Below are 27,582 nucleotides of genomic sequence, written 5' to 3'. Positions count from 1 at the left end.
ATTCTTGTGCATGAATATTTATTGTATTTGGTAATTTTTACTTCGATGAATACTGAATATCTACCAGCCCGTGTACATTGCAGCAGGAAGCGGAACTTAGTAAGTCTGACCAACTGAGAATGGGACAATGAGCTAAAATAGTCAGGTTAAATAGTTCAATGGACAGATACATAATGTGACGCATTTACGTATAGGTGCTCACAGAAAATAACATTGAGGAAGATTACATCTTTTTGCAAAACAAAATTAGATGCGTTTTTTTTCTCCCCCCAAACAAAATTAACTATTTCAATGTGATTCCAGTAGTGACCAAAGTAACCCGACGCAACATAATTTAAAACAAAACATGCTTATTTCATTTGCTTCTCTTCTGCAATGATCTTCTGGTAATGTTTTTATTGTTAAGATCGTGCCGACTGTCATGTCTGAGGATGTGAGGAGCTCGCACTACACGTGGCTCTCGTACAGAACCCGGGTGGGTTTCCGGACCACGGCTGGTGAAGGATGCTCGATGTTTTCCATCACCACCTTGGCTTCTGGCACCGTATCCTCGCAGGCAATCTCCGGTTCGGAATTCTGGCCAGCATCCGCCGGTCCGGAGTTCTGGCCAGCATCCGCCGGTCCGGAATTCTGGCCAGCATCCGCCGGTCCGGAGTTCTGGCCAGCATCCGCCGGTCCTGCCTCCGTCTCCTCGGCATCCTCCTCGGGCTGGTGGCTGGCACTTTGCTGAGATTGTCCCTCCTCGCTGTTAGTCAAGGGGTGCACCGACACCTTAATTGCAATCTGTTGGGGCTGCTCGTGCAAAGACACCTCGTCCGAGTCCCCAGCCGACGAGTTACACCATTTTATAGCGTTGGGTACGGAGTACAGTTCACCCTGAGCGTCCCGCCTGGCCGGCACATCTCCCACGTACATATGACCTGGCTCTTCCATGCCTACAACCTCCATGATCTCCTCCACAAACGTCTTGCAGTTCATGATGAGCGGAGGGAGAGGCACGCTTCTGGCCAGCTCCTCTATGTAGCGGGCAAATTCCATCGTCTTGAATTGGGTGACCTTGGCCAGCTCTAGGGTCTTGGCCGACGTGATGATGGGGATGCGCTTCGCAATCTCGAAGGCTTTCTGCAGCTTCTCAACACCCTCTGTCCTGAAAAACTCATTGATGGCTTTCTCGGTCTTCTTGAGGTGGCTGCTCATCATACACAGGCGGGTGACGTTCAAGATCATCACTATAGTGAACGCCACAAGGCAAACGATCATGTAGTAAATGCCCATATCCCCCGAGGTGAAGATGACTCGTAGAGTCACCGTGTAGTTGATGGTCCCGTAAGGGTTGGAGGCCACACAAGTGTACTTCCCTCGATCCTCAAACGTCACCATGGTGATGTTCAGCAAACCGCTCTCCGATATCCAACACTTCCCTGGTGAAAGAATAGGGAAAAATCCTTTGAATAAATTGGTCATAAGTTCGTAAGTTGCAGGGGCGGAATTAGGCCATTCGGCCCATCAAGTCTACTCCGCCATTCAACCGTGGCTGATCTATCTATCCCACTCGACAGTGCAGAAACAGGCCCTTTGCCCCAACTCAATCACGTTGACCAAGATGCCCTCATTTGGCCCTCATCCCTCCAGATCTTCCTATCCCAGTACCTTTCCAAGTGTCCTTTAAATGTCGTCTATTGTAACTGCCTCAACCACTGAAGAAGGGTCCTGACCCGAAACGTCACCTGTTCATGTTCTCCAGAGATGCTGCCTGACCCGCTGATTTACTCTAGCACTTTGTGTCCTCTTCAGGAACAGATAGTTTCCACCCATCAGCTTCTTGAATCAACCTGCATAACACTAATCCTACCTCAGCAATGGAACATAGATACATAGAAAATAGGTGCAGGAGTACGCCATTCGGCCCTTCGAGCCTGCACCGCCATTCAATATGATCATGGCTGATCATCCAACTCAGTATCCCGTACCTGCCTTCTCTCCATACCCCCTGATCCCTTTAGCCACAAGGGCCACATCTAACTCCCTCTTAAATATAGCCAATGAACTGGCCTCAACTACCCTCTGTGGCAGAGAGTTCCAGAGATTCACCACTCTCTGTGTGAAAAAGTTTCTTCTCATCTCGGTCCTAAAGGATTTCCCCCTTATCCTTAAGCTGTGACCCCTTGTCCTGGACTTCCCCAACATCGGGAACAATCTTCCTGCATCTAGCCTGTCCAACCCCATAAGAATTTTGTACGTTTCTATAAAATCCCCTCTCAATCTCCTAAATTCTAGCGAGTATAAGCCAAGTCTATCCAGTCTTTCTTCATATGAAAGTCCTGACATCCCAGGAATCAGTCTGGTGAACCTTCTCTGCACTCCCTCTATGGCTATAATGTCCTTCCTCAGATTTGGAGACCAAAACTGTACGCAATACTCCAGGTGTGGTCTCACCAAGACCCTGTACAACTGCAGTAGAACCTCCCTGCTCCTATACTCAAATCCTTTTGCTATGAAAGCTAACATACCATTCGCTTTCTTCACTGCCTGCTGCACCTGCATGCCTACTTTCAATGACTGGTGTACCATGACACCCAGGTCTCGCTGCATCTCCCCTTTTCCTAATCGGCCACCATTTAGATAATAGTCTGCTTTCCTGTTTTTGCCACCAAAGTGGATAACCTCACATTTATCCACATTATACTGCATCTGCCAAACATTTGCCCACTCACCCAGCCTATCCAAGTCACCTTGCAGTCGCCTAGCATCCTCCTCACAGCTAACACTGCCCCCCAGCTTAGTGTCATCCGCAAACTTAGTGTCATCCGGAACACTGCAAACCATCCATTGCACTCCCCTGGACTTGGTTTCTAATTGTGCGTTTTGCACATGTCTTGTTTTTGGCAAGTCCTTTTCCTATACAACTAAAGTGTACAACTTGTACAACTAAAGTGTAATTCATACGCAATTTGTTTATAATAGACGCTGCCCGACTGATGCAAGGGTTACGTCCTGCATGCCCTTGCGCAAGTCAGATGTACGCAAGTCGGAAACGGAAGTGCTACTGCGCACACTCAAATTTACTATTCAACACGGGGGGGGGGGTGAAAGCTCTGATTTTACTGAAGCCAATTAACCTTTACGTTTTTGGAGTTCAGGCCCTTCGGCCCACCGAATCCATGCCGACGTACACTAGTTCTATCCTACACACTAGGGGCAATTTACAGAAGCCAATTGAAGTACAAACCTGCAAATCTTTAGAATGTGGGAGGAAACCGGAGCATCTGGAGGAAACCCACGCGGTCATAGGGAGAATGTATAAACTCCGTATAGTCAACACCCGTGGTCCAGATCGGACTCTCTGGTGTTGTAAGGCTGCAACTCTACTGCTGCACACACTGCAGAATAAGCTGTTCCCGAACCTGGACGTTAAGTTTTCAGGCTCCTACACCTTCTGCCCGATGGCAGGGGTGGAATAAGAGGGCGGGTCTTTGATGAAACTGTCTGAGGCAACTCCTGTAGATGGGACTAGTGTAGATGGGGCATGTTGGTCGGATTTGGGAAGTTGGGCTGAAGGACCCGTTTCCATGCTGTATGAAAAATTTCCTAAGTTCATAAGAGCAGAATTAGGCCATTCGGCCCATCAAGTCTACTCCGCCATTCAATCATGGCTGTTCTACCTTTCCCTCTCAACCCCATTCTCCTGCCTTTTCCCCATTACCCCTGACACCCGTACTAATCAAGAATCTGTCAATCTCAGCCTTAAAAATACTCATTGACATGGCCTCCGCAGCCATCTGTGGCAATGAATTCCACAGATTCACCATCCTCTGCCGAAAAAAAATCCTCATCTGCTTTCTAAAGGCACATCCTTTTATTCTGAGGCTATGCCCTCTGGTCCTAGACTCTCCAACTAATGGACATATCCTCTCCACATCCATTCTATCCAGTCCTTTCTGTGACTATATGCCTATGACTCGATGATCTCTTCAAAGTCGGGACCATAATGACACATCATCCAAATATAATCAATTATTCACATTTTATTGATATTGATTTAACTATTAAAATGTTGCCTGGAGCATAGCTGGGATTGTATTGAACCTTCCATGACAGTAGAGGACATGGAAGTAACTCTCAGCATAATATAAATAGTTCCATTAAGATTCACTGTAAACTTTACCAAAACAGACGTGTTTTAACAACAGGGTTTCCATTCGAAATCACAGTGACGTTTGAAGCCACTGCAGCCTGTGGTTATGGTCCCAGACACACAGTTCAAACATGCTATTTAAAACCTCCTTCTTCTTCTTCTTCTTCTTCTTCTTCTAGCGTATGGCGTGCACAGCCTAAAGTTGTAGGTCGACTTGTTCTATTTGTGCACGTCTTGTTTGTGCACGCCGGGTTGATTGCAATAGTCGGAACACGTGAAGGTTGCAATCTCCCATGCCACGCTTTAACATGAATCTTGAGTTTAGAAATACAGTGCGGAAACAGGCCCTTCAGCCCAAGTCCGCACCGACCAGTGATTACGGCGTACACCAGCACTATCCTTCACACCAGGGACAATTTACAAAGTTTACCAAAGCACGGGGAGAACGTACAAACTCCGTACAGACAACACCTGTGGTCAGGATTGAACCCGGGTCTCCGGCGCTGCATTCGCTGTAAGGCATTCGCTGTAAGGCAGCAGCTCTACTGCTGCGCCACCGTGACCGAATAGGTAGACACATGCGAGAGGTGGAGGGAGTTTAAAGGTAGATGGTTGGAACAAAGGCCAGAGATAAAAGCAAAAGGTGTGAGACAGGTTTGAAGAGTTGCGAACGGTGAAGGCAAAGAATGGAATGTGGGATGAGGAGGGGAGAGAGGGGAGAAGTAAGTGGGAATCCAGGTGGGGGACAGGAGCGGGGAGTAGGAGAAACGGGAGGGGGGGGGGGGGGGGGGTGTTGTTAGAGGTTACCTAAAATTGGAGAATTCAATATTCATACCGTTGGTATGCACATTAAGTGGTATTTTTAAAGTTAAATAAAGGCACCATTTCCACAGACACGGGACTAGTAACTGGACTGTGGTCAAAAGACCTAAGGGAAGATTAAAACATAATTGTGCTAAGGCAATGAGTTTTTTTGTCTGCAATGCACTGCTAAAGAGCAAGGTTCAATAGAAGCGAGAAAAGAGGAATTGATTATCGAATCATAGGACATTCTAATGGGAAAATGCACAAGGGGAACTAATTGGTTAACTCCACGAACAGACAGGGAGTCAATGATGGGCCAAACAGGCTCTCCCAGCCACCAAACATTTTAACTCCCCTTCCCATTGCCAGAATGATATTACATGGAAACTGGGTGAACAGCACCTCATATTCCACTTGGGTAGCTTACTGTACAAACCAACTGTATGAACATTGAATTCTCCAGATTTAGGTGACTTCTAACAAACCCCCACCTCTCAACTTTCCCCACACATTCCTCCACCAACCTTTCTCCTCTCCCCTTCCATGTTCCCCACCTGGATCCACTCATTTCTCCCCTCTCCCTGCCCCTCTTCCTACATTTTTTCTTCTGGCTTCACTATGCACAACTGTTCAAATTTGTCTCACACCTTCTGCTTTTATCTCTGGCCTTTTCTCCACGACCTGCCTATCAACCCCTCCTTCCTTGCCTGTGTTCACCTATTACCGCTCTGTCCTGCCTCTCCGCTCTTGCAGCTGCCCACTCCTATGACGATCAGTCTGAAGAAGGGTATTGACAAGAAACATAATCTATCCATGTTCTCCAGAGATGCTGCCTGACCCGCCGAGTTACTCCAGTATTTTAGGGTGGCACAGTGGCACAGCGGTAGAGTTGCCACCTCACAGCGCCAGAGACCCGGGTTCGATCCTGACTATGGGTGCTGTCTGCACGGAGTTTGCACCTTCTCCATGTGATGCGTGGGGTTTCTCCGGGTGCTCCGGTTCCCTCGCACATTCCAAAGAGTTTGTAGGTTTAGTTTAGTTTAGAGATAGAGTGTGGAAACAGGACTTCGACCCACCGAGTCCATGCCGACCAGCTATCACCCCGTACACTAGCACTCTCCTACACACGAGGGGCAATTTTCACCTGCTAATTAACCTCCAAACCTGTACGTCTTTGGAATGTGGGAGTAAACCGGCAGAGTAGCCGGAGAAAACCCAAGCTGCCACAGGGAGAACGTACAAACTCCATGCAGACAGCACCCATAGTCAGCATCAAACCCAGGTATCTGGAGCTGTAAGGCAGCAAATCTACTGCTGCGCCATTATGCCGCCTGCATACGAGGTGATCGCTGGTCGTCGTGGACTTGGTGGGCTGAATGTCCTGTTTCCACGCTGTATTTCTAAAACTAAAACACATTGTGTCCTTTTGTGTAAACCAGCATCTGCAGTTCCTTGCTCCTGGATTTTGACTGCTCTCTTCCCACTGTGCGCAGAGTGCAGTGCTTTCAGCTTTTTTGCATTTAATCCCAGGTGCTGACTGGTGAAGAGGCCTCTGCTGCTAAGCTTTTGCCAAATGGGTATTTTTAGAAATCCTGACACGTTCCCTGGTCGACAAATTGCGTATTCAGCTGCATTCTGTGACGCTATGTGATGGGCGGACCTGCATCATTGGCAACTGGCCACCAGCACGGCAAGTGTTTCCTTAAAAGTACTCAGACATTTTGTGCAAGATCTTCCACATTAAGCAGATTGCATGCTAATTGCTATTCTTTGTGCATTTAACTTACAAGCACAAGCAAGTCACCCAGCACTGCCAGTCTGCACTGGAGTTTATGCTTCATACGGGGCTTCCATCGACAGATCCCCTTCCTTATCACAGATGCTTAGACCAAAGATGCTGGAATCTTGAGCAAAACAATGGGCAGATGCAATGGTAGCATTTATTTAGATTAATATACAACCAGGGATGTAATGCTGAGTCTACAAGGCACTTGTCAGACAGCATGTGGAGTATTGTGGGCTATTTTGGTCCTCATATCTGAGGAAGGATCTTCAGAGGTCATAGTATCAGTATAAAAGGACGGACCTTAAAGGAGATAAGGAGGAATTTCTTTATTCAGAGGGTGGCGAATCTGTGGAAGTCATTGCCATAGAAGGCGGTGGAGGCCGTCAATGGATATTTTTAAGGCGGAGATTGACAGATTCTTGATTACTAGTAAGGGTGTCAGGGGTTATGTGGAGGAAGCAGGAGAATGGGGTTGAGAGCGAAAGAGAGGCCAGGCATGATTGAATGGCGACTATGGCCACTGGTCCCAGACTCTCCCACTGGTGGAAACATCCTCTCCACATCCACTCTATCCAGGCCTTTCACTATTCGGTAAGTTTCCAGGAAAGAACAAAGGAGAATCTGGCGTGGGGGGGGGACCTCCGTGAGGGGGAGGGGGGGGGGGGAAGAACAAGGGAGGACCTGGCGTAGGAATCCGTAACTTTGCAAGCGCCCTTTATGGATTAATTTCACTGCGATGTTACATTTGACAATAAAGTATTCTATTCAATAAGGTCCCCCCTTATCCTGCTAAACTCTAGCGAGTACAGGCCCAGTGCAATGTATGGAATCTTCTATCCAGAGAGCTGAGGATGTTCAGACTTACTGTTATCAGACTCCCACTGCTGTCAGACTATTGAATGCACCTCCCCTAATCCAAGGGTGAAGTTCAGATGACCAAATCTACAGTGCATTCAGAAAGTATTCAGGCCCCTTCACTTTTTCCACATTTTGTTACGTTACAGCCTTATTCTAAAATGGATTAAATTCTTTATTTTATTATCAAACTACACGCAATACCCCATAATAAAAAAGTGAAAACAGGTGTTTAGAAATGTTTGCAAAATAATTTAAAAGAAATAACTGAAATATCACATTTACATAAGTATTCAGACCCTTTACTCAATACATTGTTGAGGTACCTTTGGCAGCGATTACAGCCTCAAGTCTTTTTGGGTATGACGCTACAAGCGTGGCGTAATTTGGGTAATTTCTACATACTTAGTGTCCTTTGATTTAGAGATACAGCGTGGAAACATGTCCTTTGGACCACCGGGTCCACGCCGACCAGCGATCACTAATTCTATCCTAAACACCAGAGACAATTTACAGCAGCCAATTAACGTACAAACCCGCACAGTTTTGGGATGTGGGAGGAGCCTGCTGCACCCGGTGGAAACCCCCATGGTCACAGGGAGAACATGCAAACACCACACAGACAAGTTCAGAATCGAACCCGGTCTCCGGTGCTGCGAGGCAGCTACTCTACTGCTGCGCCACTGTGCCTCCCTATAGAATTGGCGCGCTACAATGATGAGAACTGTATTCGGTATCATCCCCCTTGCTCCATCTATGGTACTTGAGTTTGATTTGATTGTATTTATGTATATTGTATTATCTGATTGGATAGCATGCAAAACAACGTTTTTCACTGTACCTCGGTACATGTGACATTAATAAACCTAAAGCAAAACATGCAAAGCCTGAATTGAAACCTCCAGGTAAAGCTGTTGTGTCAATGGAAATGGCATCCGAGAATGCTCGAGAATGTAATCGACCAAATACACTCATAATAGCCATAAGATGCAGCAAGAGGGCTGTAATAAAGTGGCACGCTGTGAAATCATGTAGGGACTATGCTGGTGGCACCAATATAACCATATAACAATTACAGCACGGAAACAGGCCATCTCGGCCCTACAAGTCCGTGCCGAACAATTTTTTTCCCTTAGTCCCACCTGCCTGCACTCATACCATAACCCTCCATTCCCTTCTCATCCATATGCCTATCCAATTTATTCTTAAATGATACCAACGAACCTGCCGCCACCACTTCCACTGGAAGCTCATTCCACACCGCTACCACTCTCTGAGTAAAGAAGTTCCCCCTCATGTTACCCCTAAACTTCTGTCCCTTAATTCTGAAGTCATGTCCTCTTGTTTGAATCTTCCCTATTCTCAAAGGGAAAAGCTTGATCACATCAACTCTGTCTATCCCTCTCATCATTTTAAAGACCTCTATCAAGTCCCCCCTTAACCTTCTGCGCTCCAGAGAATAAAGACCTAACTTATTCAACCTATCTCTGTAACTTAGTTGTTGAAACCCAGGCAACATTCTAGTAAATCTCCTCTGTACAGCTATCACTGTAATAGCCAAGATGCTCACAGCATTATCGTGCCATCATCTGAATGGTTCGTTGAAGTATTAAATCTCTCTTTCTGTTGTCATTTAGAATTGGTTCTGAAATTGCTTCCATGGCTTAGCAGGGTTTAGTTTAGAAGAGCTATGTACTTCAGTTTAGTTTAGAGATACAGCATGGAAACAGGCCCTTAGACCCACCGGGTCACACCCGTGCACCAGTTCTATCCTACACACGAGGGGCAATTTACAGAAAGCCAATTTAACTGCAAAGCACTTCTTTGGAATGTGGGATGAACCCGGAGCACCTGGAGCAAAACCCACGTGGTCACAGAGAGAATGTGCAAACTAGATACAGACAGCACCCGGAGACAGGATCAAACTATTTCTGTGCTGTATGACTCCAGTTACCTAGTTAATGAGGAACTATGATTCTTTGTGGTAACGTCAGTACCTAAATATGTGGTCACTGTTGTTTGGAGAGATTACTGTAACATAAGAACTGCCAACATATAACACATACAGCGTTCCATCCTGACCTCAGGTGCTGTCTAAGTGGAATTTGCACGGTCTCCCTGTGACTGCGTGGGTTTCCTCTGGGTGCTCTGGTTTCTTAGGTTCATAGGAGCAGAATTAGGACATGCGGCCCAACTGGTCTGCTCCGCCATTCAATCATGGCTGATCTATCTTTTCCTCTCAACCCTATTCTTCTGCCTTCTCCCCATAACCCCCTTACTAAGCAAGAACCATCAAACTCTGCTTCAAAAATTACCATGTGTCCCAGAGATGAGTTACTCCGGCATTTTGGTGTTCAACAACATTCCAGCATCTGCAGTTCGTTGCGTTTCCATTGCAAGCTTTGCCCTTTGATACCTCCTCTCCTCCCCCTTCCTTTGGACCTCTTATCATGATTTACCCTTAACTCTAGACTGGGGGTAATACCTGCACCAGAAGGATTTAAGGACAAGGCAGAGACGAGCAATACCCACACCTGAGGATCAATGAAGGACCCATGCAAGCCTCCCGCTACTATTATGCCACCCCGTATATACACCCTTTCAGTTTGCAATCGTTGTCGGTTTCCTCACTAAGCGGCATAATTTAACATGGAAAGAAAGATACAAAGTGCTGGAGTAACTCAGCGAGGGCCAGACAGCATTTCAGGAGAACATGGTAAGGTGACATTTCGAGTCGGGACCCTTTAATCATTCTGTATCCACCCATCACTCACCAGGCTTTGTCCCACCTCCCTTCCAGCTTTCTCCCCACCTGCTACAATCTGCTTGAAGAAGGGTCCTGACCTGAAAAATCGCCTATCCATGTTCTCCAGAGATGCTGCCTGACCCGCTGATTTACTCCAGCACTTTGTGGCTTTTTGGGGGGAAATCAGCATCTGCAGTTTCTTGTGTTTCAAATTTAACATGGAATTCATTTAGCCTCTTTTAAGGCGAATTGTCCCATTGCCCTGAAGCTTATTGTGATCTTACTGAATTAACTATTCTTTTTTAATATGGGCAGGATGGGCTAATCGAACATCGCTGATCACCTGCCCATTCAAACATCACTCGAGAAAGTCACAAAGTGCTGGAGTAATTCAGCGAGTCAGGCAACATTTCTGGAGAACAGAGATAGGCGATGTTTTGGGTCAGGGTCCTTCTTCAGACCGATTGTGGTGTTTGGGTAGGGGGGGCGAAGGGTTCCTTCCCTATTGCATGAACATCCCCTATCCATGTTCCCCAGAGATGCTGCTTAAGATCCTCCAGCATTTTGTGTCTTTTTTGGTAAACCAGCAGCTGTAGTTCCTTATGTCCACATCACTCATTCAAGCACTAAAAGCAAATGACTAAAGTGAATAAAACACAATAGACCAGAACAGGGATGTGGCTTCCAAAGCTTCACACTACCTCTGACAACGTTGCAATTTCTTGCCTACAGACTCTTGGAAGAAACTCAGCTTCCATCCAACCCACTGAATATGAAGTATAGTGGCACAAGCACAATGCATACACGTTTGACATTCATTCACCTCTCTGACTCAATTATAGAGTCGCACATCGTGGAAACAGGCCCTTCAGTCCATCTTTCCTACGTGCCCCATCTACACTAGTCCCACCTACATGGGTTTGGTCCATATTCTTCTCAACGTATCCTATCCAAGTTCCTGTCCAAATGTTTTGTTTTAATTTAGTGATAGTACCTCCCTCAACTAATTCCTTAGGCAGCCCATTCCATACACCCACCACCCTTTGTGTAAATAGGTTGCTGTGGCGGCTCCCGAGGGTCGTGCCATCATAGTGTCGAACCCCTCGGCACAGGAGTGGTTCCTTTTGAGACCCACGCACTACATTGCTTTGTCAGGTTCTATTCAATCATTCCATCCTCACCTTAAACCCATGTCCTCTGGTTCTTGATTCCCCTACTCTGGTAAAAGACTGTGTATTTGCTGCATGCTATCCTATAAATTATTGTGACCACGTACAACTTTCTGTCCCTAACCTCTGTGGTCTAAAGGGTATCGACCCCAAACATCAACATTTGTGTCTATCTTATAGCTGTGTTTGGCCTGCCTTCTACCTCCTCAAAGCTTTCAAAGGATTATTAAGCATGTTCATCACGTTTGAATTCCATGTTGGTAATTTCTAGCTTTATATTTCATCCTTAATTACAGGCATTATAATGGGCCCACCAGAATCCAGAGATGTTAAATGGCACATAATGGCACTGACTCATTCTGTAAAAAATGTAAATTACAATGGACAGTTTCTAATTATGTATCCATGCACAATAAAGTACTAAACATAATTAGATTTGATTAGAGATACAGCGTGGAAACAGGCCCTTTGGCCCGCCAAACCCACGCAGACCAACGAGCAGCCATACACCAGTTCTGTCCTACACATCAGGGACAATTTACAGAAGCCAATTAAACTACAAACCTGCACGTCTTTGGAGTGTGGGAGGAAACCGGAGCACCCAGAGGAAACCCACGCAGTCACAGTGAAAACATACAAACTCCGTACAGACAGCACCCGTAGTCAGGATTGAACCAGGGTCTCTGGTGCTGTGGGGCAGCAACTCCACCGCTATGCCTCTGGGCCGTTATACTTCTCCCTCCATGTTCTTGCGCTGCTTCCCACTGGTGAACAACACTTTGTTTCCCTTTAGTTTATTTGAAACTCGAGAAGATGAGTAAGCAACATATCGGCTCAGGATCCCTTTTCACACTGTTAAGCATTATCTAAACATGTTCTCCAGAGATGCTGCCTGAACCGCTGAGTTACTCCAGCACTTTGTGTCTGTAAACCAGCATCTGCAGTTCCTTCCTGCATACTATTTCACTCTCCATCATTAACTGCACTGTCAGCTCATCCATCTCCTTCGTCAGCCACAGAGTATTGATCATCTACTTTTTTTCAGCAGGCTTTCACCTCCACGAATCTTGAAAGACACAGGGAAACAGAGAGACCATGCAGTCACCTCCAACACAGAGGAATTAACGGAGAACTGCAGATGCTGCTTTACAAATAAACTCAGTGGGCCTGGCAACATCTCTGGAGAACATGATCGTCGATGTACTGGGTCGGGATCCTTCTTCAGACTGATTGGGGTAGGGTGGGGGAGAGAAAGGGAGCTGGAAGAGAGGAGGGTCCATGACAAAGCCTGGTGAGTGATAGGCGAATGCAGACAAGAGAGGGTTTCTATGGGACATAGGTGGATCAAGGGCAGAGATGAAAAGAAGAAAATAATGTTTTTAGTTTTAGAAATACAGCCTGGAAACAGGTCCTTTGGCCACCGAGTCTCATGTTGACCAGCGATCACACTAGTTCTATCCCACACTAGGAACAATTTACAGAAGCCAATTAAGCTAAAAACCTGCACGTCGTTGGACTCTCAAGAATCTTTGAAGAACTTTTGTACGTTCTCCCTGCACGTGGTCACAGGGAGAACATACAAACTCTGTACAGACAGCACCCGTAGTCAGGACCGAACCTGGGTCTCAGGCGCAGTAAGGCAGCAACTCTACTGCTGCGCAACCGTGAAGCCCAGGTGTGATATAAGAATAGAAGTGTGAATGCGAAGGCAGAGGAAGTAATGGAGGTAGAAGTGGAGAGGGAAGTAAGAAACAGGTGCGAGTTCAGGTGGGTGCACTCTCCCCCACAGGTAAGAGCAGGTGGAGGGTGAGGCAGGGCAGGAAGAGGGGATGAGGTAAGTCACCAAAAATTGGAGAATTCAATACTGAATGAGTTAATGAGTTGTACAATATCCTTTATCATTTCATCAACACATCAAACCTGTTCTTCCAGGCTATCTCATGCCTCACACAAAACGTCAACGTTTGCTTGCTTGCTATGTCGAAACAAAGCCAAGAGTTTAGTATTTTAGTTTAGAGATGCAGCATGGAAACAGGCCCGTCCGCCCACTGACTCCGCGCCGACCAGCGATCCCCATACACTAGCACTAGCCTACACACTCGGGTCAATTTACAAAAGCCAATTAACCTACATGTCTTTGGAGTGTGGGAGGAAACCGGAGCACCCAGAGAAAACCCAAGTGATCACAGGGAGAATTTACATACTCTGTACAGACGGTACCCGTAGTCAAGACCGAGCCTGGGTCTCGGGCGCTGTAAGGCAGCAACTCTACCGCTGCGCCCCTGTGCCACCCCATGCCCGGTGCCAACAGCATGCAAACAATTTGGCTGCAACTGATGGAAGCAGTCATTGCATAAGGTCAACCAGAGACCTGTGAAGCCTTTGTTGGTTGGTCCTTGCAAACCCTTGGATACTGGTCTCAATGAGGGAGATGAAGTTACAAAAGCCTGAAAGCAACAACTAGGTTTAGAGTCATAGCGTCATCCAGCACGGAAACAGGCCCTTCTGTCCTTCTGCCCATTCCAACCAAAATCCATCTACACTAGTCCCACCTGCCTGTGTTTGGCCCACAACCCTCTGAACCTTTCCTATCCATGTACCTGTCCAAATGTCTTTTAAATGTTGTTATAGTACCTGCCTCAACTTCCTCCTCCGGCAGTTCTTACCATATACCCACCACCCTCTCTGTGTGAAAAAGTTCTCAGTAGCCTCTCAGGTTCCTACTGAACTTTTCCCTGTCACCTTAAACCTATGTCCTGTTGTTCTTGATTCCCCAACTTTGGTTAAAAGACTCTGTGCATACACCTGATCTCCTCCCCCCTCATGATTTTAGACACTGCTATAAGATCACCCCTCATACTCCTGTGCTCCAAAACATGTTTATTTATAGAAGTTTCCTGTTTTGATAGGAATCAATTAGGTTAGGTGTTTATATATTCAAATGCATGGTGCTGGGGGGAGGAGGATGCTCCTCAAACTGCAGAGCATCCTGGACAATATAGCTCACCCCATCCATGACACACTGGTCAACCTGAGGAGTACCTTCAGCAACAGACTGGCTCCACCAAGATGCAGAACAGAATGCCATAGGAGATCCTTCTTCCCTTGTGGCTATCAAATTGTACAACTCCTCCCCCTTCTGTCATGGGGTAGACTGACTCCCCAGTTCACATCAGTTCCATGTTATCCCACTCTCATCCATGCTCCGTACTGAAGAGAGACACAATAACACCCCAAAGCTTCTGCCTCACTTCTCCAGTGACACAGGTTCAATCCCAGCTTCCAACACTGTCCATGTGCAGTTTGCTCCTTCTGGGAGCGCCAGTTTCTTCCTAAATCCAAAGAATGTTGAGGTTGATAGTTTTAGTCACCATAAATTGCTTCTGGAGAATGAGTGGTAGAATTTGGGCGAGGGGATGGGAATACGAAAAGAATAAAATGGGATTAATGTAAATGGTTGCTTGATGGCTGACATGGACTCGGTGGGCTCAAGGCCCTATTTAGTGCTGAATGCCTCTGAGCTTTCAGGGAAAGTACACAATTTTAACTGTTGATAGAGTAATGGTGAAGGCAGTGCTTCTCGTGTCATCAATCAACAGATAATGAGGACACTTAGGATCTGTAAAGAACCATGCCTATTTCATTCTGAATAGACTTGCTTTCTAATTGTGTATTTTTGCACAAATATCTTGGGGGGGGGGTTCCCAATTATTTTTATTTTCACTGCTTTCCTGTAGAATTTAAGCGTAATTTCCCTCTAGTTTCATGTATCTATAGAATCATAGTCATACAACGTGGAAACAGGCCATTTGGCTCAACATGCCCATGCCGACCAACCTGACCCATCTACTAGTCCCACCTGAATGCATCTGGACCATATCACTCTAAACCTGTCCTACCCATGTAGCTGTCTAAATGCTTCTTAAATGTCTTAATAGTACCTGCCTCAACTGCCTTCTCAGTAGCTATGTTCCATATACCCACCACCCTTTGTGTAAAAATAATGGTTTGTGCTAGATGGGTGGACTGTAGGGCCTGTTCCAATACTGTATCACAAAACTGAATTTCTTGAGTGAGATTTTTATTTTTTTTAATCTCACTTCTAATATTTTAACCAACCAACAAATCCTTGCTTCCAATTGACTTCCAGCCAATTAATCTTCCTCTTTCTCCATTGCCCTGGAATTTTTGTTAGTTATCCAATTCCCTTGTGCAATGAATTAACTGCCACCTTTCCTTCAAATGGTTCAAGACAAGCGGAATTGAGTTTATTGTCATCTGCACAGGTATGGTGAGGTACGGTACGGTACAATGACAGTCTTGCTTGCAGCAGCATCACAGGAACACAGACTCAGACAACACACAAGACCGAAAATTATTCATAGACCTGCTATCAGGCAACTGAACCGTCCTCTCACCAACTAGAAAGCAGTCCTGCGCTATCATCTACCTCATTGGAGACCCTTGGACTATCTTTAATCGGACTTTATTGGACTTTATCTTGCACTAAACGTTATTCAATTTATCCTGCATCTGTACATTGGAATCATATATTGTCTTTCCGCTGACTGGTTAGCACACAACAAAAATGTTTTTCACTGTACCTCAGTACATGTGACAATAATAAATGAAACCAGAGTAGGGGAATCGAGGACAAGAGGTGAGGGAGGAAAGATTTAATGGGAACCTGAGGGGTAACTTTTTTTGAACCTGAGCGGTAACAAGCTGCCAGAGGAGGTAGTTAGAAACATAGAAACATAGAAATTAGGTGCAGGAGTAGGCCATTCGGCCCTTCGAGCCTGCACCGCCATTCAATATGATCATGGCTGATCATCCAACTCAGTATCCCGTACCTGCCTTCTCTCCATACCCTCTGATCCCCTTAGCCACAAGGGCCACATCTAACTCCCTCTTAAATATAGCCAATGAACTGGCCTCGACTACCCTCTGTGGCAGGGAGTTCCAGAGATTCACCACTCTCTGTGTGAAAAAAGTTCTTCTCATCTCGGTTTTAAAGGATTTCCCCCTTATCCTTAAGCTGTGACCCCTTGTCCTGGACTTCCCCAACATCGGGAGCAATCTTCCTGCATCTAGCCTGTCCAACCCCTTAAGAATTTTGTAAGTTTCTATAAGATCCCCTCTCAATCTCCTAAATTCTAGAGAGTATAAACCAAGTCTATCCAGTCTTTCTTCATAAGACAGTCCTGACATCCCAGGAATCAGTCTGGTGAACCTTCTCTGCACTCCCTCTATGGCAATAATGTCCTTCCTCAGATTTGGAGACCAAAACTGTACGCAATACTCCAGGTGTGGTCTCACCAAGACCCTGTACAACTGCAGTAGAACCTCCCTGCTCCTATACTCAAATCCTTTTGCTATGAAAGCTAACATACCATTCGCTTTCTTCACTGCCTGCTGCACCTGCATGCCCACTTTCAATGACTGGTGTACCATGACACCCAGGTCTCGCTGCATCTCCCCTTTTCCTAGTCGGCCACCATTTAGATAATAGTCTGCTTTCCTGTTTTTGCCACCAAAATGGATAACCTCACATTTATCCACATTATACTGCATCTGCCAAACATTTGCCCACTCACCCAGCCTATCCAAGTCACCTTGCAGTCTCCTAGCATCCTCCTCACAGCTAACACTGCCCCCCAGCTTCGTGTCATCCGCAAACTTGGAGATATTGCCTTCAATTCCCTCATCCAGATCATTAATATATATTGTAAATAGCTGGGGTCCCAGCACTGAGCCTTGCGGTACCCCACTAGTCACTGCCTGCCATTGTGAAAAGGACCCGTTTACTCCTACTCTTTGCTTCCTGTTTGCCAGCCAGTTCTCTATCCACATCAATACTGAACCCCCAATGCCGTGTGCTTTAAGTTTGTAAACTAATCTCTTATGTGGGACCTTGTCGAAAGCCTTCTGGAAGTCCAGATACACCACATCCACTGGTTCTCCCCTACCCACGCTACTAGTTACATCCTCGAAAAATTCTATAAGATTCGTCAGACATGATTTACCTTTTGTAAATCCATGCTGACTTTGTCCAATGATTTCACCACTTTCCAAATGTGCTACTATCCCATCTTTAATAACTGACTCTAGCAGTTTCCCCACTACCGATGTTAGACTAACTGGTCTGTAATTCCCCGTTTTCTCTCTCCCTCCCTTCTTAAAAAGTGGGGTTACGTTTGCTACCCGCCAATCCTCAGGAACTACTCCAGAATCTAAAGAGTTTTGAAAGATTATTACTAATGCATCCACTATTTCTGGAGCTACTTCCTTAAGTACTCTGGGATGCAGCCTATCTGGCCATGGGGATTTATCGGCCTTTAATCCATTTAATTTACCCAACACCACTTCCCGGCTAACCTGGATTTCACTCAATTCCTCCAACTCCTTTGACCCGCGGTCCCCTGCTATTTCCGGCAGATTATTTATGTCTTCCTTAGTGAAGACGGAACCAAAGTAGTTATTCAATTGGTCCGCCATATCCTTGTTCCCCATGATCAACTCACCCGTTTCTGACTGCAAGGGACCTACATTTGTTTTAACTAATCTCTTTCTTTTCACATATCTATAAAAACTTTTGCAGTCAGTTTTTATGTTCCCTGCCAGTTTTCTTTCATAATCTATTTTTCCTTTCCTAATTAAGCCCTTTGTCCTCCTCTGCTGGTCTCTGAATTTCTCCCAGTCCTCCGGTATGCTGCTTTTTCTGGCTAATTTGTACGCATCATCCTTCGCTTTGATACTATCCCTGATTTCCCTTGTTATCCACGGATGCACTACCTTCCCTGATTTATTCTTTTGCCAAACTGGGATGAACAATTTTTGTAGTTCATCCATGCAGTCTTTAAATGTCTTCCATTGCATATCCACCGTCAACCCTTTTAGAATTAATTGCCAGTCAATCTTGGCCAATTCACGTCTCATACCCTCAAAGTTACCTTTCTTTAAGTTCAGAACCATTGTTTCTGAATTAACAATGTCACTCTCCATCCTAATGAAGAACTCAACCATATTATGGTCACTCTTGCCCAAGGGGGCACGTACAACAAGACTGCTAACTAACCCTTCCTCATTACTCAATACCCAGTCTAAAATAGCCTGCTCTCTCGTTGGTTCCTCTACATGTTGATTTAGATAACTATCCCGCATACATTCCAAAAAATCCTCTTCCTCAGCACCCCTGCCAATTTGATTCACCCAATCTATATGTAGATTGAAGTCACCCATTATAACGGTTTTGCCTTTGTCACACGCATTTCTAATTTCCTGTTTGATACCATCTCCAACTTCACTACTACTGTTAGGTGGCCTGTACACAACACCCACCAGCGTTTTCTGCCCCTTAGTGTTTCGCAGCTCTACCCATACCGATTCCACATCCTGCAAACTAATGTCCTTCCTTTCCATTGCGTTAATCTCCTCTCTAATCAGCAACGCTACCCCACCTCCTTTTCCTTTCTCTCTATCCCTCCTGAATATTGAATATCCCTGGATGTTCAGCTCCCAGCCTTGGTCACCCTGGAGCCATGTCTCCGTGATCCCAACTATATCATAGTCATTAATAGCTATCTGCACATTCAACTCATCCACCTTATTACGAATGCTCCTTGCATTGAGACACAAAGCCTTCAGGCTTGTTTTTACAACACTCTTACCCCTTATACAATTTTGTTGAAAAGTGGCCCTTTTTGATTTTTGCCCTGGATTTTCCGGCCTGCCACTTTTACTTTTCACCTTGCTACCTATTGCTTCTACCCTCATTTTACACCCCTCTGTCTCTACGCTCACACATTTAAGAAACCCTTTCCCTTTAACTCCATCCTCCACTAGCCCATTCGACACCCCACCCCCCTTATTCAGTTTAAAACCACCCGTGTAGCAGTGGCACATGACAATGAACTAAAATAAAACAAGCTCACGGTCCAACGTCCCTCAGACCATCTTTGATCGGACTTTGCTGGCTTTACCTTGCACTAAATGTTATTCCCTGATCGTGTATCTGTACACTGTAATGGCTCGATTGTAATCATGTACTGTCTTTCCTCTGACTGGTTAGCACGCAACAAATGCTTTTCACTGAACCCTGGTACACGTGACAATAAACTAAACATGCCTTCCTGAGCTAGTCCCATTTCACGTCACCTGTCTGTCTGACCCGCCGAGTTACTCCAGCACTCTGTGCGTCTTATTTTTCCGTGTACTGAACAGGGAGCAAGCTCTTCCACCCGCTGCTGTGGCTGAGTTGGGACTTACCCTCCTCCTGATTCAGCAAGCGGCCGTTCGAGTTGTACCACTGGACATGCAGCACGGGGCTCCCACTGACGTTGCAGCCGATCGCCACGCTGAGCCCCTCCTTGGCGATCAGGTGATCCAGCTGAGACGTAATAAAAGGCACCCGTCCCACCATCCGCTCCGTCCCGTTTACAGCGGTGAGGTTTGTCCCCTGGGCCAGGGCACACAGCAAATAGCCAGACACGGACAGGAGGAAGCAGCATCGCAGGCTTATCCTTGCAGCCATCTTCACTGCTGAGTTCTCACTGACCAGCTAGTCTTGGATCGAGAGCCAGGCAGACTTCAATCCCATATTAAGACATCAAGCAGTGTTTTTATTTGATATGCAGCTGTTGGTTGTTCAAATTTCATTTGAAGACGGTGCAACCTGAAAATCAAAATGGACATGCTTAAGGTCATAAGTTCATGTGATAGGAGCAGATTTAGGCCATTTGGCCCTTCAAGTCTACTCCTCCATTTAATTATGGCTGATCCAGCTCTCTCTCCTAACCCCATTCTCTAGCCCTCTCCCCATAATCTCTGACACACGTACTAATCAAGAATCCATCTATCTCTGCCGTCTGTGGCAATGAATTCCACAGTTTCACCACCCTCTGACTAAAGAAATTCCTCCTAATCTCCTTCCTAAAGGAACATCCTTTAAATCTGGGGCTCTGACCTCTGGTCCTAGACTCCCCCAGTGGTGGAAACATCTGCTCCACATCCACTCTATCCAAGCCTTTCACTATTCAGTAAGTATCAATGAGGTACCCCCTCATCCTTCTAACTCCAGCGAGTACAGGCCCAGTGCAGTTAAACACTCATCATATGCTAACCCACTCATACCTGGGATCATTCTCGTAAACCTCCTCTGGACCCTCTCCAGAGCCAGCACATCCTTCCTCAGATACGGGGCCCAAAATTGCTTCTGGTGGGTGGTAGAAGAGTGTGTACACATCTTTGAGGCATGGCAGTGTTGTCACCAATCAACCAGACTCTGACAACTTGCACTCGTTTGCAGATACACTTTATTTACTTTAGTTTAGTTTAGATATACAGCGCGGAAACAGGCCCTTCGCCCCATCGAGTCCACGCTGACCAGCGAGTCCCGTGCATTAACACTATTCTACACACACTGGGGACAATTTATAAATTTACAGAAGCCAATTAACCTGTGGGTCTTTGTAGTGTCGAAGGAAACCGGAGTACCTGGGGAAAACCCATGCAGGTCACGGGCAGAACATACAAACTTCGTACACACTGTACCCATAGTCGGGATCAAACCCGGGTGTCAGGTGCTGTAAGGAAGCAACTCTAGCGCGCAGCGCAGTCTCAGTTGCAGGACTACTACACTGAAACTCTACTTGGAACTGTCTGCTTTTAAACAAATTTTGACCCTTGAAATCGTGCACACTTAGTAATTTCTTATCATCGATCTTATACATTCGTTAAAACACGGATACAACTACAATAACACTTATATAAATAAAACTACTTGCTATTAAATCTTTTATTTGTATTCAATTTTAGTAAGGTTGACTATCAAGAACCTTGTGCGCTAGGTTCTAGCTAGCAGTACATCAAAGGATGTCTATCAAGAACTTGATGCTGTACGTTAAAGGATATCTTATGGTCCTTGTGCTGTACAGCTATTTTAACCTTTGTCATACTGAAGCTTCCACAGCAGGACAGTTTAGGAGAGCAGTTCATAAAGCAAATGAGATCCTCGGCTTACCAGAGGCAGCAGAAAAAGGCAGCAAGCACCACCAACTTCCATCCGGCACTCCAATACACCTGGACGATTTCAGACACTTCCCTACCATTCCTTGACCTCACCATCTCCATCGCAGGGGACAGACTCCTGACCGACATACATTATAAACCCACTGACTCACATGGCTATCTGGACTACACGTCTTCCCACCCTGCCCCCTGTAAAGACTCCATCCCCTACTCCCAATTCCTCCGCCTACGCCGCATCTGTTCCCAGGATGAGACATTTCATACTAGGGCATCGGAAATGTCCTCGTTCTTCAGGGAACGGGGATTCCCCTCCGCCACCATAGATGAGGCTCACACCAGGGTCTCATCCATACCCCGTAACACTGCTCTCTCTCCCCATCCCCGCACACGCAACAAGGGCAGAGTCCCTCTGGTCCTCACCTTTCACCCCACCAGCCGGCAAATACAACACATAATCCTCCGCCATTTCCGCCACCTCCAACGTGACCCCACCACTCGCCACATCTTCCCATCTCCCCCCATGTCTGCCTTCCGCAAAGACCGCTCCCTCCGCAACTCCCTCGTCAATTCTTCACTTCCCTCCCGCACCACCCCCTCCCCGGGCACTTTCCGTTGCAACCGCAAGAAATGCAACACCTGTCCCTTCACCTCCCCCCTCGACTCCATTCAAGGTCCCAAGCAGTCGTTCCAGGTGCGACAAAGGTTCACCTGTATCTCCTCCAACCTCATCTACTGCATCCGCTGCTCTAGATGTCAGCTGATTTACATCGGTGAGACCAAGCGTAGGTTGGGCGACCGTTTCGCCGAACACCTCCGCTCAGTCCGCAATAACCTACCTGACCTCCCGGTGGCTCAGCACTTCAACTCCCCCTCCCATTCCCAATCCGACCTCTCTGTCCTGGGTCTCCTCCATTGCCAGAGTGAGCAACAGCGGAAATTGGAGGAACAGCACCTCATATTCCGTCTGGGGTCCTTGCGTCCCCTTGGCATCAACATTGAATTCTCCCAATTTGGCTAGCCCGTGCTGTCCCCTCCCCCCCTCCCCTTCCTTCACCCTCTAGCTGTCTCCTCCCATCCGCCCGCCCTCGGGCTCCTCCTCCTCCTCCCTTTGTCCTTCTTTCTTTCCCCACCCCCTATCAGTCTGAAGAAGGGTTTCGGCCCGAAACGTCGCCTATTTCCTTCGCTCCATAGATGCTGCTGCACCCGCTAAGTTCCTCCAGCAATTTTGTGTACCTTAAGCTATAATAAACGTTCTGCCGGTGCTGGATATCTGAAATATAAAGAAAGCATGCTGGAAACTTTCAGAAGAGAGGAAGAGCAGGTTGTCCAGTTTTGATGAACCATCCACAGGCCTGAAACATGAACTGTTTCTCTCTCCACAGATGCTGACAGTTTTTTTCATGTTAAACACTGATTCTCCTGGCTTGGATGTTGTATCCACTTTTGTACTTATGAGGTGCACAGATAGAGAAGACAGTAGGAAACGTTGCCCCAACGAAGGGATACCTAAGGCGGCACAGTGGCCAGGGTGCTCCTCGATTATGCTGGTGGCCCTGCCAAGGCAATGATAAGTGCAGATGGACTCAATGGAAGGGAGACACAAAATGCTGGAGTAACTCAGCGGGTGAGGCAGCATCTTTGGAGAGAAGGAATGGGCGATGTTTCGGGTCGAGACCCTTCTTCACACTGATCTAATCACAAAGGGGGAGCAGTGAGAGAGGATGTTGCTAAACTCTCGTCGGAGAGAGGAGGAGAACTTCTTCAAAGTCAACATACCTTGAGGAGATTTTGCAGTGGAGTGGACAAAATGTGTAAGAAAGAACTGCAGATGCTGGAGTAAATCTAAGATAGACACAAAATGCTGGTGTAACTCAGCGGGCGATGCAGCATCTCTGGAGAGAAAGAATGGGCAATGTTTTGTGTCGAGGCCCTTCTTCAGACAATGGAAGGGAGGGGAGGGGAAAAGAAAGGTGGGTGTAGGGGCAAAGCAGGTTTGATGGTGGCTAAAGAGCCTACGTGTGTGACTGTTGGTTGTGGAAAACATGTATAAGCTAAGGAGGATTCATGGAAGAGAATAATTGAAAGGGTTCCAAGGATCAGGGTTGAGAGGCACGCAGACCGATTGGAGTATCTGCCATTGTCGAATTTAATTAAGAGAGGGATGAGAAGCGATTAAAATCATAAAGAGTTTGCCTAGAGTATTTAGAGAGAAACCATTTATAATCAATGATCTGATAAACAAAGCAAAAGACAGACACAAAGTGCTGGATTAACATAGTGGGTCAGGCAGCATCTCTGGAGAGAAAGGACGGGTGACGTTTCGGGTCGGGATCCTTCTTCAGGCTTCTTCAAGATGGTTCCGAACCCAAAAAGTCACCCGACCTTTCTCTCCAGAGATGCTGCCTGACCTGCTGAATTACTCCAGCGCTTTGTGTCAATATATGGTATGAACCAGCATCAGCAGTTCTTTGTTTCTACGTGTTATAAACAGTGCACATGGAACATACAATCCATACAATGAGTGACTAGGATTTGCTGCCTGACAGGATGGTGATTCATAACATCACTGAATTGTAACATCACCACAGGTAACTATTCAGCCCATTAGTTCCCCACACCGCAGTATATTATTCTCTCCCAAGTGACGCAAGCGTAGAGCTGCTGCCTCACATCGCCAGAAACCTGGGTTCAATCCTGACCTCGGGTACTGTCTTTGCAGATTCTGCACGTTCTTCCTCTGACCCACGTGGGTTTTCTCCAGGTGCTCCGGTATCCTCCCACATCCCAAAGATGTGCAGGTTTGTAGGTTAATTGGGTTCTGTAAATTACCCCTAGTGTGTAGGTTGACATTGGAATTAGTGTGTGGGTAATTGCTGGTCGGCTTCTACTCAGTGGGGCGAGCATCTGTGGAAGCTGAACAAGGGTCTCCACCCGAAACATCCTCAATCTATGTTCTCCAGAGGTGCTGCCTGACCTGCTGAGTTACTCGAAAGGGGCTGTCCCACTTGGGCGACCTAATTGATGAGTTTAGAAGTTTAGGAGAGTTTGAAAAAATGTCATGTTGAAGACCTCTTTCGACTAAGTAGAAGACCTCCTTCGACTATGTTGAAGACTAACTTCGACTAACTTCGGGAAAATTGGACACCGAATAGTGGAGAGTGAAGACTGCGATCTCCTTCGACCTCCCTTCGACTATGATGAAGTCTATCTACGACTACCTTTGACTACCCTCGATTACCTACGACTAACATGCCAACCTACCACGATCTACTACGACTAAACCTACGAGTAAAAAAAGTATTGTTTTATTCCATGGTGACCTTTTTTTACTCGCGGGCATTTTTCAACATGTTGAAAAATACGGCGTGACCTAGCTGAGGCCTCGAGTACGCGGGGACTACTCTCGAGCATGAAGGGAAGTTACAAAGACCTCCTACGACCTTGTGTCGACCATGCTGCGAGTACGAGTCGAGGGCAAACTATTTTGTTTCTACATCTGGGAAGTGAATGGACAGGCAAAGTTTTGGGTTGGAACCCTTCTTCTAAATTGGGCAACAGTGTATTTTTCAAAACAAAATCTGAACCCAAACCCAATTAGAAGCTTATGTGAGTCACACAGAGTGCTGAAAGTCTTCATTACAGCAGTAACTATACTTCAAAATGCTTCACTGGTTGGAAAGAGCATTGGGACATATTGAAAGGAACATAATGAGCAAGGCAGAAAAAAACAAGGCTTCCTTTCCTGCCTTCCAACTTAATTACAATAGTTGCTTCATCATGCGAGTTACCGAAGCAAAATATGAGGTGCTGCTCCTCCAATTTGCGCTGGGCCTCACTCTGACAATGGAGGAGGCCCAGGACAGAAAGGTCAATTTGGGAATGGGAGGGGAAGTTAAAGAGCTGAGCAATACACAAAATGCTGGAGTATCTCAGCGAGTCAGGTAGCATCTCTGGAGAATGTTGATTCTCGTGGATGTCCTCCTTCATGTAAGATTGCACGGCACAGTGGCGCAGCGGTAAAGTTGCTGCCATACTGCAGCAGCAACCCGGGTTTGATCCTGACTACGGGTGCTGTCTGTATGGAGTTCGTACATTCTCCGGATGCTCCACTTCCCTCCCCCACTCCAAAGTCTCCATAGGTTTGTAGGTTAATTGGCTTAGTTAAAATTATCCTGAGTGTGTAGAATAGTGTTGGTGATGGTGATCGCTGGATAGTGCAGACTTGGTGGACTCTGAGCTGCATCCCTCTCTCTCTCTCCCCCCCCCCCCCCCCCCCCCCCTCCCCCTCCCCCATGTCTCTCCATCCTCTCCCCCTTCCCAGTTCTCTCAGCAGTCTTACTGTCTCCGACTACACTCTATCTGTCCCGCCCACTCCCCTGACATCAGTCTGAAGAAGGGTCTCGACCCGAAACGTCACCCATTCCTTCTCTCCAGAGATGCTGCCTGTCCCGCTGAGTTACTCCAGCATTTTTGTGTCTACCGCTGAGATACTCCCTCACTTTGTGTTTTGCTCAAGGTTCCAGCATCTGCAGTTCCTTCCTCTGTCCAAGATCCGGTTTACCAGGAATAGCAGATAATTATATTTATTTGGAGACACAAGGGTGCTGAAATCTTGAGCAAAACACAGTGTGCTGGTGGGACTCAGCGGGTCAGACAGTATATGTGGAGAGAAATGGACAAGCGACGTTTTGGGTCGGGGTCCTTCTTGAGACTTGATTACATTGGAGGGTATCTGACACAGGGTGGTGAAGTCTGCTGAATATAATAAGTATTGATTCTATGAAAGAACGGGACGTTTTAAAGGCGCCACATAGAGTCAGACATCGTGGAAACAGGCCCTTCGGCCCAACTGGCCTATGCTGACCAACATGTCGCATCTACACTGGTCCCACCTGCCTACCCTTGGCCCATATCCCTCTAAACATGTACCTGTCTAAATGTTTATTTAACGTTGCGATAGTCCCTGTATGTTGTAAGTTACTGCGGTGTGGGATCTGCAAAGTGGATGTTGGGTTTAACATTAGAAGCACAGATTCCTTCAGCGAGGGTACATGTACAATATGCACCGGGTCACATTGCGGGGTTGCAGTATGCGGGGAGCCCAGGACACCTCCGCACTCCCACGCACTCTACATTAAGGGGAGCAGGTATTAGCAGACTGGGAACGGACAGTAACTATTTAACTCACCAATTGATCTGTGTTCTCTGCCGCACCACTTTGCCCTCTTTTCAAACCCCGAGCTTGGGAATGGCAGCTTTCTCTCCTGAGCACGGATTGCACCCTGTCCCTCTCGCTTCCAAGGCACTTATTAAATAAACATTGGTTTTCCTGGTTGCTGTTTTTTTTTATTTTTTAAGAATAAATGATATCTAATGAAAATAAATCCTCGAGATTCGTAACTCCGACCCTGCTCGTCTGCACGCCTCTTTTTTCACTTGCGGCAATTTGCTTGTCTGCATTGAGGGCTGCCAGCGCCTCCATTCCTCGCTGCAGGGCTGCATGCAGGTCGTTGCGTCCGCTCCGCTGCAGCGCTGCCGGCCGAGCAGAGCCGAGCGGCTTGTGAGCAGCGGCCCCGGGCTTGCCAAGGTGACGGCACAGTCAGCCCCGCCCGGGACGCTGTGTGAAACCATCTCCCGCCCTCCCAAGCTGGGAGCCGGCCCGCCCCACCCGGGACGCTGTGTGAAGCCATCTCCCGCCTCCCCTAAACTGGCTGGCGGCCGGCCCGCCCCGCACCCTGCATGGCGTAAGTGCGCGTTGCATGCCCAGGGCTCTGAATAATCCAATCATTCTTCCGCCCACCCCAACTCCAACAGATACAAAATTCCTTCTCCTCCAGAGATGCTGTTTGGCCTGCTGAGTTACTCCAGCATAACAGATGATGGTTTGCAGACCTGGGTGTCACTAGCAAAAATCACTGTGTATTAAACCACCCCTAATTAAACTTACAAAGTGGAGTTAGTTTAGTTTAGTTTATTGTCACATGTATCGAGTTCAGGGCTGCCAACATTGGGTGAGAGTTGGGAGGGAGAAATTGCGAGAGACCAAGCCTGAGGGAGC

The 27,582-nt window shown here is 46.8% G+C and overlaps 1 protein-coding gene across 2 annotated transcripts; it reads right to left on the bottom strand.

Annotated features, from left to right (window-relative positions):
- Nucleotide 1: 1 nt before the first annotated feature.
- mfap3l (microfibril associated protein 3 like) lies at nucleotides 2-27,146 on the bottom strand. Of its 2 annotated transcripts, none has more exons than XM_033018301.1 (3): nucleotides 26,713-27,146; nucleotides 19,764-20,169; nucleotides 2-1,421 (listed from the first exon to the last, which is right to left on the bottom strand). In XM_033018301.1, the coding sequence occupies exons 2-3, from the start codon at nucleotides 20,026-20,028 to the stop codon at nucleotides 448-450; spliced, it is 1,239 nt and encodes a 412-aa protein (XP_032874192.1). In that variant the 5' UTR covers nucleotides 20,029-20,169; nucleotides 26,713-27,146; the 3' UTR covers nucleotides 2-447. The 2 variants fall into 2 exon arrangements, with proteins under 2 accessions (XP_032874192.1, XP_032874193.1); XM_033018302.1 differs by lacking the exon at nucleotides 26,713-27,146 and adding an exon at nucleotides 21,517-21,543.
- Between the last annotated feature and the right edge of the window lie 436 nt (nucleotides 27,147-27,582).

Source organism: Amblyraja radiata, chromosome 3, assembly GCF_010909765.2.
Source record: "Amblyraja radiata isolate CabotCenter1 chromosome 3, sAmbRad1.1.pri, whole genome shotgun sequence".
NCBI lineage: Eukaryota > Metazoa > Chordata > Chondrichthyes > Rajiformes > Rajidae > Amblyraja > Amblyraja radiata.
This window is presented reverse-complemented; position numbering and strand designations above follow the sequence as displayed.

Bases quoted from the DNA above. Each gene is read 5' to 3' on its own strand.
- mfap3l (XM_033018301.1), bottom strand. From the start codon at position 20,028: ATGGCTGCAAGGATAAGCCTGCGATGCTGCTTCCTCCTGTCCGTGTCT. The intron at 1,422-19,763 runs GTAAGTCCCAAC...TTCTTTCACCAG, and splicing joins CTTGCTGAATCAGGAGGAGG to GGAAGTGTTGGATATCGGAG.